Source organism: Rutidosis leptorrhynchoides, chromosome 8 (assembly GCF_046630445.1).
Source record: "Rutidosis leptorrhynchoides isolate AG116_Rl617_1_P2 chromosome 8, CSIRO_AGI_Rlap_v1, whole genome shotgun sequence".
Lineage (NCBI taxonomy): Eukaryota > Viridiplantae > Streptophyta > Magnoliopsida > Asterales > Asteraceae > Rutidosis > Rutidosis leptorrhynchoides.
The window spans coordinates 55839963-55852060 of NC_092340.1; the positions used below are offsets into that span (position 1 = coordinate 55839963).

The 12098-nt window shown below is 31.3% G+C and overlaps 3 protein-coding genes across 3 annotated transcripts; 2 read left to right on the forward strand and 1 right to left on the reverse strand.

Annotated features, from left to right (window-relative positions):
* The first annotated feature begins 926 nt into the window (after positions 1 to 926).
* On the forward strand, positions 927 to 1445 carry LOC139861294 (V-type proton ATPase subunit G1-like). Its single transcript, XM_071849670.1, has 3 exons — positions 927 to 1014; positions 1106 to 1206; positions 1302 to 1445. The coding sequence occupies exons 1-3, from the start codon at positions 927 to 929 to the stop codon at positions 1443 to 1445; spliced, it is 333 nt and encodes a 110-aa protein (XP_071705771.1).
* A 774-nt stretch (positions 1446 to 2219) lies between these two features.
* On the reverse strand, positions 2220 to 5622 carry LOC139862564 (nuclear cap-binding protein subunit 2-like). The gene is made up of 8 exons (XM_071851181.1): positions 5601 to 5622; positions 5114 to 5337; positions 4865 to 5003; positions 4740 to 4776; positions 3759 to 3875; positions 2748 to 2804; positions 2552 to 2658; positions 2220 to 2395 (listed from the first exon to the last, which is right to left on the reverse strand). Exons 1-8 carry the CDS (start codon positions 5616 to 5618, stop codon positions 2324 to 2326), a joined length of 771 nt encoding a protein of 256 aa, XP_071707282.1. The 5' UTR covers positions 5619 to 5622; the 3' UTR covers positions 2220 to 2323.
* A 1440-nt stretch (positions 5623 to 7062) lies between these two features.
* LOC139863425 (uncharacterized) lies at positions 7063 to 11324 on the forward strand. The gene is made up of 2 exons (XM_071852063.1): positions 7063 to 7392; positions 11019 to 11324. The coding sequence occupies exons 1-2, from the start codon at positions 7063 to 7065 to the stop codon at positions 11322 to 11324; spliced, it is 636 nt and encodes a 211-aa protein (XP_071708164.1).
* Positions 11325 to 12098: the final 774 nt, after the last annotated feature.

Below are 12098 nucleotides of genomic sequence, written 5' to 3' on the forward strand. Positions count from 1 at the left end.
CTCCAGCTAGTTTCATCCAAACATACTTTTAGTAGATAATTGATGTTCTCATTGATCTACTTGTTTAAGGACGAATTCGTAATTAAATGATAGTTAAGGTGTTAAAACCGGGTCCTTCACGGGGAAACAGTATAACAATATCTCATATTCCGACCATATTTTTCTGTTTTGGAGACAGTTAAACATCTTCTTTCGATCTAATTAGCATTCTGTTTTGTAATACATATACATATACATACATACATGTATAATTTCATTTCATTTCAATAATAATAATATTCATATTTATTAAGTATTATTTTCATCTGCTATTATTTGGTTACGTCAAATAATGCCATTATTAGTATTCGATCCGACACATATGAAACGTGATCACAATGTTTTTTTTGAACGGCGAATTTGCATCAGCGGATCATTTATTTCAACGACCCTCATCATTTGCACCCACACGCTAGAAGGAAACTCATACATGGGTTGCTTGGAACTACTCGCGGGACCTGGGTTGCTTGACAACTAATAACAGGAAATTGGAGATAAAATCTTCCGCCCCCAGGAATTGAACCCGGGTTGCTTGGCAACTAATCGCGGGCCCTTCCACACTGAGGCATGATACCATTGAAGCAAATCCCTCTCGGAACTGAATTGTCACCTTAACGTTTGCTCTCGGTACGACAATACAGATTGAGAACTAGACATGTGGACATCCACGACCAGGGGTGAAATTAGCTTTAGACGGGGTGACAAGTGCCCCCAATCTAAAGCCTAAAATTTTGAATTATTTTATTTTTCCCCCGGGTACAGATTCCTGGATCCGTCATTATATCTTAGGAATGCTTAACAAAAAACTGATACTCGTTGTATTTATATTAATGGATCCGTCACCAACTCCAAATCATGAATTATAATCTTGTTTTTAATTTGCAGATATGGAGGATTATAGAAGACAAGGTGGAATTCAGCAATTACTAGTTACTGAACAAGAAGCTCGACAAATCGTCAATACTGCAAGAACTGGTACAAGTTTTAATATGTTCCCACAAAGTAAACTAGCTTTTCCGTAATAGGTCATACAAATACAAATGGTTGTTTTACAATTTGTCTTCAGCTAAAATGAACAGACTAAAACACACGAAAAATGAAGCCGAAGAAGAAGCAGCTAAATGTCGAGTCCATATGGAAAAAGAATACCTAAAAACGATCTCAGAGGTATTAGTTAATAACAGAACCTTTCAACACTTCGTTTTCTTCTAATCCATATGTGATGACACTTTAGTATTATTTTTTTTTTGTTACATTGAAAGTCGACTGGTTATTCTGGATTGAACGTGAAGCGGCTTGATGAAGAACCTGTTACGAAGATCAATCACTTGAAAAAACAAGCTTCAAAAGTTTCAACAGAAGTCGTTAAGATGCTCATGACCCAAGTTACCTCTGTCAAAGTTTGAATATTGCTGCTGTGGTGCTGCCCAAGTCCTAGTCATCATTTCGGGCATCATATCTGTGTCGCTGTCAATAATTTGCCTTAAAAAATGGATCATATCGTTGTTCCCGTATCATGATTTCTAAGTTCTGTTGGTCTTTGGGATAAATAAATATAAATATATGCATCATTTTAAAATCAGCATTGTCAAACTACCATGTTATTTGTAGATACATGTCAATTTCTTCCATAGGTTTGGTCTTGAAACTCCACGTTAAACCACACAAAAAATTAACATCAATATACAATTAACGACACACCAATATGTTCTGTTCAAAAGTTTTGTGTAACAACATATGAGCTGAATTATAAAACAAATTTTGATACAAGACAATAGTTGACATGTATCATTGATAAATGTTGACATATTAATCATTTGATTTTGTTTTCTTGAATGAATGGCAAAAAGATGCTGTATATGAAAAATAATTGGTAAAGCAAAAGTAACCTAACCGCAACATATCGAATATTATTGAGCTATAAGAAACCTAAGGCTGTAGCTCTATTTCTCAAATTAAATAATTTCGATTTTCTACCGTAGATCAACAATGAGACCGTGATTCTACATCCAACCATATGAACCCACACAGTTGGAACACTGGATCATTAATCAAAATATATATATATATATATATATATATATATATATATATATATATATATATATATATATATATATATATATATATATATATATATATATATATATATATATATATATATATATAAAAAACTAGGAGTTCATCTTTTTTTTTTTTCTTAATCTTGACAGCAATATTTCACATTAAATAAAAAGTTTACGTAAATATACCATAACAACTAATTAAGCTAGAGCAGTTACAATTATTTCTGTCGTTTCCTATCATCTTCCTCATCATCTGATTCGCCGCGCTCACGGAAACGTGGATTTTTCTCCTGTACAAAAATTATAACGTTATCGCAAATAAAAGTGTGAATAAAAACTTGGATCTTTTAATCCAAGTTAGATAACATACTTTGACAACAACAAAAATGAGATTAACCAAGACTAGTGTAAGTAAATGTACATCATGAAAGAAAAAAAATCATTACCTGTCGGGAGTCGTGATCAGAGTTTCTTCGCGATTCATGTTCAAAATTCCTCTTAGAAATATCCGGTCCACGGCGATCATCATCACGGTATCTCTTCCGCTGATAATCTAATATCGGATAAATATACTCGAATTAAATGCAAGATTTTCAAGAGGGACATGAAATCTCATGAAAGAATGTAACGTTTGTGTAATACCTCCTCTGCCATGTCGGTGGGACCCACCATAACCATGACCACCTCCACGCCTTCCATCTGCACGATATGAATGGCAGAAATAATTATAAAAAAAATGTTTGATATATCTTTATTTCCTCTATCTCACTCATAATCCATATTTTCATACTAATTGATAATTGATGTTATATCTGAAAATCTCCGAAAGACTTCTTCGACCATCTATTTAGAAAAGTTTTCCTAAGCATACCTGTAAAACTCATATATAAAAAACAATAAAATTCGCCTTCAAAGATATCTCTAAACTTGCACAATGATATGAGAATGCAGTTGCAGAGTATCAAAAAAGTTCAATAAGATTTATATCTTTTTCCTCATTTTATCTGGAAACATTAAAATATCAACCCTCGTTTGAACATAATCAAGTCAAGGTATCTTATTACTTTTTTTAAACCCAAAACCCACACACTCAATTCACACGCCTCAACCCAGTTGGACTTAAACCCACAGGCCACAACCAATTGACTGATGGGTGCACCTATAAGCCAATAAACCTGTGGTCATTTAATTTAATCCATATTTCACCAGATTAGTCATAAGACTATTAGTGAAAAAACACGTATAGGCATCTTTAGCTTCAAAGGAAAGAAAATTCTCCTAAGTTAGTTGTGGCATACTAAGGTGTTGTTTGTTTTTTTCTATGTACAATGTCTGTAAAAATATGAGGCCTAAAAGTTTGTATGCCGAATAGTGAATACTGTTTATTTTTTCTGCAAAATAACTTAATCCTATCTGCAGCAGCACTTAGAAGCATATTTCTAAGTTTGCAAGCTCACAGACATAATAAGACCTTATTTAATCTTATGCCTTCAGAAAAACAAACATTAAGCTAGCGTGGAGACACAAGACATAATAAAATCTACAAACTAAAAAACAAACAACACCTAAAACATCTAGCCAAGCAGGATACAATAAAGCATAGTGAATGTGACGACACAAGGAGTGTGAGAAACAAGCAAGGTGTGAACTTACAATTATGACTATGAGCAATAGGAGGCGGCTGGAAAGATCCCAATGATCCAATCCCATAATCTACTACCTGCCTTTGTTCTTCCAACTCTTTCTGAACCAATTTTCCATAACCACCTCTATGTTTGACCAGTCAAGGAATACTGAAACGACTTATCCATGTTTCAAAATTCACATTCATATAATCATGGTTGCAAAAATCGGGAGAACTCGGCGAGAACTCGGCGAGAACTCGGAATTTCATTCCTGGCAAGAACTCGTTTTGAAATCGGTCAAAAAATCGGTCAACGACCAAAAATCGGTCAAATCTCCAAAAAATCGGTCAAATCTCGGAAATATGGGTCAAATCTCGGAAAAATCGGTCAAATCTCAAAAAAATCAGTCAAATCTCGGTAAAATCGGTCAAATCTCGGAAAAAACTCGATAAAATCTCAAAAGTCAACGAAAGTCAACCGCCGATAACTCCCCGAGTTCTCCGAGTTCTCGTTTTGGAGACCCTGCCGAGAACTCCCCGAGAACCGATTTCTGCAACCTTGCATATAATAGACAAAAAAAAAAAAAAAAAAATATTGATCTCCTAGGTTCAAAAAGTTGAGAATGTTATATTATCAGCTAAAAGAGCACACATACAGAAGTTAAGCCTTCAAAAGTGTATTACTAAGGTCGCGTTTCGAATTGGTTATTGAAACTGCTTGTTTGTATATTGTGTATGTATATAGTTGATATGAAGTTTTGAGAGTGTTTAAGATTGCTTATCCAAACAAATCTTATATATATTTTAAGAGTGAAATAAGCAGCTTTATATACAAAGCTTGGAGTTACTAACTCCAAAATGCTTATTTCAAAAGGCAAATTATTCGGTAGGCACTTTGATAAACAAACGGCTTATTATATATATATATATATATATATATATATATATATATATATATATATATATATATATATATATATATATATATATATATATATAGCTTCAAAGGATATCAGGATCATAATCCGTGCGATATTCATCCCTCACCTGGTCAAAAAACAGATATTAACATGTATCAAAATAAGAGTAAACCTATAAACAAAATAGAGTACATGCTAGTAAAAGTGTATGCCACCTGTCCACCACTTCGACCCCGACCCCACTGCCTTCCATCCTGGAATCCCCAGTCAAAGTCAACACGAATAGGACGGTCATCAAGAATAGTCCCGCTTATGTATTTCACAGCATCTTCTGTATCTTCCCTAGAATAGTACCTGAAAACCAAAAACTTTAAAGTCAAACTTTTTTATCATCATAAGTAGGAAACTAGTAAGACTACTTGTATAGATTTTTTTGAATAAGCGATTATGAGCCTTAAAGTTACATGACAAAGCAAAAACCGCAGGGCGTTTTTGTGTTCTTATCCAAACCCATGACAATCTTTTTAATTTCTCCTGTTCGAGAAAACAATTCATAAAGTTGCTCTTCAGTAGTATAGAAAGACATGTTTCCAATATAGGCAGTAGTTGAAGTTTGAAGTGCAAGCTCATATTCGTCTTGTGTTCCAGGAAACCTTCTATCACGATATGCTGATATCTTATTCGGATCCTGACATAAAATAAGATATACATAAAATGCAAACTTTAGATATGAGCTAGGTAGCAAGCCAATCAGCTACAAAATGACTAAACAGGTATCAAGTTCACTGTGCATTATCAGTTTATAACAAGCAGCTACAAAAGTTTCATTCTTTTTTTTAACAAATGCACTACTACTACACAAATTTAAAACAAACATAATAACAGTTTAATAACAGTATGTGCAATGCTAATTTAACATCAGCTACAAATTATAAAAGAAACTGATAATACCTTATAAAGCATGGCCATTGCAGCTTATCTGAAAATAAGGAGAAATACAGTGTGTTAATAGACATGTTTCGATGAACAACTGTGCACATTACTTTGTACCATTTTATCTCCATACCAACGCAAATTGAGCTTAAAGAGTTGTCAATTTGAGATAAATACACCACGAGCTTTCAATACAAACATACAAACCTTCGGCGCTAATTAATTAGGTATACTATAAATTTTGAATTAAAGTGGTGTAAACCCTACATTCATCAAACAATATATAATTTACTAATACATATTTATATATAATTGAAAGGCTTCGACAGTAAACAGGAAATAATACAAGTTAATGCCTAAACAATAAAAACCTAAATCACTAGAAGTGGTTAAATGGAAACTGTTTTAGGGCATAAAGAAATATAAACAGGAATAATTACAGCAATATGAATGAAGTTAATAGCTAACCTTGTGATTTAGTGTATGAGTGGCCGGAGAAGAAGACGGAGGTTAGAGAAGCGACGCCGCTGCTGCCGATCGGAGCGTGAGAGAACGGAACGACGGTGGTTCGACGGTAAATTACTTTCCCTGATACTGTGTTTGTGGGTGGGTAATGACCAGCTGAAAATATGAAAGAAAAAAGGGAAAAAAAACAGTCCGGCCCAATTAAGCCCAAACCTAATTACGAATCTGTTTGCATCTTTCCAAGTATAGAATAAGACAATATTTTATCTTATATCTTAAGAATAACAAACGGTCTATAGTAAAAATATTTGCGGATGCACGGACAGAAGAAATAATAAAATTTGCAAACTGAAAAACAAACAACATCATCATGGTAAATATATAATACTCTGTAATATTATAGATATACGTTGTCTACATGGTTACTTGCATTCGAACAAATGTTTTCGATATTAATCAAGTAAACTATTTTTATGTTTAGAAAAATGAAAGGCAAAGCCTTAAAGCATAGTTATTGAGGATTGAATTTGATGATGTGATTTTAGTGTTATCAACAATCATTTTAATGAAAAGATAATCATAAATGGTAACATAATTTCATAAAAAGTGGTGACATTAAAATCCCCAAGGATATACACCATGGATGGTTTCCTACAACTCCCTTATGCATGCTCAAGTCACCCCACATTTTACGTCTATGAATATATGAATTCGATGCATAAACAAACGAGATAAACAAGTGCTTGTTATCATTAATCAGCCGAACAAAGCAATGCATAACTTGATCAGTAAGAGCCAACACCATAATATTAACAACATTCGGGTTCCACCATATAATGATGCGCGTACCCCTCTCACACATATTAGCATTAGACGTCCAGTTCCACCCGCGGAACACTTTATCGCAAATACGACTTAGCTTACTAATAGATACTTGTGATTCTAACACAGCACATAAACAAAGATTGTTAATGCATCGTTATTTGTGGAGGATTATGCGGTTGGTTTGTCGAGAATGACGATTGCTATGAGGGAGTTTCAAGAATGCTTAGATACAATCCAGGTGATGGACTTGAACTACTCAGGTATTAATTTCACATGGAATCAAAGTCCGCTGGGTTCCCATGAGATGTTAAAAAAGATTGATAGGGTCTTGGCGAATGAGACGTTCATTACTGAGTTCCCGAATGCTTATACTATTTTTCAACCATACCGTATTTCTGATCAAAGTCCGACTGTGGTTAAAATTCATTCGTTTGTTAAAGTGCGTCCAAAGATGTTTCATTTTAGCAACTACATAGTTGATAATGACGAGTTCATGGGTTGTGTTGCTGATGTGTGGAGGGTTTAAATTGAAGGGCATGTCATGTGAAGACCCGTCCTAATCCATCCGGACGAAGTCCATATCGATTACAAACGATTCACAACAGTTGATTACATCGCGAGGTAATTGACCTCTATATGATACATTTTACAAACATTGCATTCGTTTTTGAAAGACAACTTTCGTTACATCAACAGTTGACAGGCATGTATAGCATTTCATAATATATCCAAATATAATTGACTTAATAATAATCTTGATGAACTCAAAGACTCGAATACAACGTCTTTTGAAATATGTCATGAATGACTCCAAGTAATATCTCTAATATGAGCAAATGCACAGCGGAAGATTTCTTTCGTACCTGAGAATAAACATGTTTTCAAGTGTCAACCAAAAGGTTGGTGAGTTCATTAGTTTAACATAAATAATCATTTCATAATTTTAATAGACCACAAGATTTCATATTTCCATTTCTCATAAACATACGTCCCATGCATAGAGACAAAAATCATTCATATGGATTGAACACCTGGTAACCGACATTCATAATATGTATATAAGAATATCCCCATCATTCCGGGATCCTCCTTCGGACATGATATAAATTTCGAAGTACTAAAGCATCCGGTACTTTGGATGGGGCTTGTTGGGCCCGATAGATCTATCTTTAGAGTTCGCGTCAATTAGGGTGTCTGTTCCCTAATTCTTAGATTACCAGACTTAATAAAAAGGGGCATATTCGATTTCGATCATTCAACCATATAATGTAGTTTCGATTACTTGTGTCCATTTCGTAAAACATTTATAAAAAATTGCGCATGTATTCTCAGCCCAAAAATATAAAGGGAAAAAAGGCAAATGAAACTCACAGTAATGTATTTTGTAGTAAAAATACATATGACGACATTGAACAATGCAGGGTTGGCCTCGGATTCACGAACCTATATCATTTATATATACATATATTAATATATAATCGTATTTGAACAATTTCATATCTTATAGCTTGTAATATATAATTAATTTGTGTTTATATTTAAAATGATTAATCTTTATATAATTTTGTTAATATATATTTAGTTTATATTGTATTAAAAATACTTAATTTATTATATATGATTATTTGTATGAATATTGATATTATGATTAATACATACTTGTATGTAAAATTACTTATAAATGTATTTTCATATACTTAATATTTATCTAATAAAAAGTTTAATACTGGTAAATACAAGTTGTATTTAATTATATTGATAATAATACCACTACTACTGATATTCATATTAATAATAAATTTTGTCAATAATATTAATACTAATAATACTAAAAACGATACTAACGCTAATATTAATGAAAATAATAATAAATTGGGTTATTTTCACAATAACACTAATAATAATAGTCATAATCATAATAGTAATACTTGTATCAATTTTAATCATATTAGTAATACTAATACTACCAAATAATAATACTAGTAATGATAATAACTTTTAGTAATAATCAATAATAATATCATCATTATAATTATAATTACTATAATAAACATAAATGGTAACTATTATTTTTATTAGTAGAAATAATAATACTAGTAACTATAACATTAGTAACACTAGTAACAATAATAATAACTATAATAATAATAATAATAATAATAATAATAATAATAATAATAATAATAATAATAATAATAATAATAATAATAATAATAATAATAATAATAATAGTAATAATAATAATAACAAAATATAAAAGTGTATACCCTTGTTTTAAGGCTTTTCCAAAAATAAATGCCCACGACGAGGCTCGAACCTCCGACCACCCGCTGACCCAATACACCCTCTAACCAGCACGTTGTTTAAGTTTTTCTGTTGTATTTCTATCCTAAAATAAATGTATATCACTTCTGTTTTTCGTTCCTCTTCCTCATTCACATCAGACCCAACGACCCAGGGATCAATCCCATGCATTAACAAATTACTAACTAGTTTTTAGGATAAAAAAAAATGTTACAGCAAACAAGTAGTGATGATAAATAAATATAAAAAAAAATAAAAAATACAGCACTCGCTGTTTGTCGCTGCACAAAAAAAAAATGATTTCGCTTATGAGATTGTTTTGTACAAATCTTTCAACACGAGTTATGTTTGAAATCATCCCAAAAATCTATCTCCATCGTCAATTTAACTTAATTCAAAACAGAGAATTCGAATTTCTCAAAGATCATAAAATTTGACTTTTTGAAATTTAACCTTTGACTTGAAAATTCGCGATCGATATAATGAATTGGAGTTTGATGTTTTGCAGAAAGGTTGAGTAATAGAATCCTAACAACATGACATTTCTAGATTTTTAAATGGGATCAAGTTTCGGATTAAGAGAAAAAATGAGTTACACGAACCGAAAAAATAAAAATAAAAATTATATATACACACCAAAAAGAAGTAGCGATATAGATTGTGATGATGGAAAAATTAATGGTCTTTATCAGTAAAGGATTTAACTAAATAATGCAGATGTCGACTAAAAGTCACAAGTTAAATAGAACGCAGGGAAAAAAAATTATTGATAGAGAGGACAGTTTATACGCGTATATAATTTTTATATATATTAAACTAATAATAATATTAATAATAATAATGATACTAATTAATAATAATTATAAAAAAATATCATAATATTATTTATGAGATAATACTAATAATACATTTAAAGATAGTGATAATGACTATAATAATAATATGATGATATTAGTAGTAACAATGATAATTTCAATAATAATAAAAATGATAATAATAATATTATTAATAATACCTATAATAATACTAATTATTGATAATAATAATAATATTAGTAACAAAAGTGATATAACAATTTTTACATATCGAATTTTCATATTATAAACTTTATTAGTATTCATAGTACTAGTACTAATATTAAATATGAATTTAATAATAATATATATCAACTTAAAGGTATCAAATTTTATATCTATCTGTAATAATATTCAAAATACTGATATTAGTATTAATATTAATATTTATTTTAATATTGAATGTGATAATAACACTATTAATATAATAATTATATTTTAACTTGTAATTACATATATATTATTAGTTTTGTAATATAATATATTATATATTTAATATTTATATATTTTATCAATATACATATATTAATAGTTATGTATCAAAATCATGTATATATTCAAACTATTATATTTATATAATTATGTTTTAAATATCAAGTTTTATTGTATATCATAAATTATCTTAAAGTCTCTAATTTCAGAAACTAAATCGTATAATATTTTATTAATGTATTTCAAATTATCATGTTATCATATATATATCTATACATATTTTCATATACATATATCTATTTATAAATGGTTGTTCGTGAATCGTTGGAAACAGTCAAGGGTTCATGTAAACAGTTCAAAGATTTTGAGACTTAACATTACAGACTTTGCTTATCGTTTCAAGATCATATAAGATTCAAGTTTAAATTTGGTCGAAAATTTCCGGGTCATCACATGTCATGTACCGATTGGTTAGAAGGCTGAAACTGTTAAAGAAGCCTATTAGGAGACTTATGTGGCAAAAAGGTAATATTCACAAAAATGTGGTGCGCTTAAGGATCTAGATAATCTGCAAAAGCAGCTTGATGAAAATCCTTCATCAAGTCAGATTAGAGATGCAGAAATTCTCAAGCTAAAGGAATATAATGATGCTCTATGGGATGAAGAAAGGTTTATTAAACAAAAGTCCAAAGTAGAATGGCTCCAGGTAGGTGATAACAATTCTAAATACTTTCATAAAGTGGTCAAGGCGAAGGTGAATAGATGTAGAATAAATGCAGTGACCAATAGTGACGATATTTTAGTTGAAGGGGCTGCTGTGTCCGGACGTATTTGTGCAACACTATTAGAATTTTTCGGGTAACAATGATCATGTTAACATGTTAACCGTGGACAATAATTTGTTTACTTTCAAACTTTTGCATGAGTTAGCTATGGAGATGGTTCGCCCTGTATCTAATGAGGAGAAGTATTGGGGATGACAAAGCATCATGTCCGGATGGGTTCACTTCTACCTTCTTTAAAAAAGCGTGGGAGTTGATTGGGTCGGATGTTTTTAATGCAGTGAGATATTTCTTCATCAATGGCCAACTTCTTAAAGAAATAAATCATACAATCCTTACGATGTTACCAAAAGTCGAATCTCCTTCAAAGGTTAATGATTATAGACCTAGTTGCAACGTGATCTACAAGTACATATCTGAGGTTATTACGAACAAAATTAAAGGGTCGTTGGAAATGATAATTAATGATAACCAATCTGCTTTTGTTCCGGGTAGAAGGATTACGGATAATATCCTGATTACTCAAGAGATTATGAGGAATTACCATCTGAATAGAGGAGTTCCCAAACGTGCATTTAAAGTTGATATTCAGAAGGCGTATGACACGGTGGATTGGGGTTTTTTAAGAGATATTCTTGATGGGTTTGGATTTCATAAGGTTATGATTAATTGGATCCTACAGCGTGTTATGTCAACGTCTTTCTCGATCAACATAAATGGGGATGTTCATGGTTTTTTTAAAGGAAAACGTGGCCTCAGGCAAGGGGATCCAATGTCTCCGTATTTATTTACTATGGTGATGGAGGTTCTGACATTAATGATAAAGCGTAACATTCATAGTACAGAAAACTTTC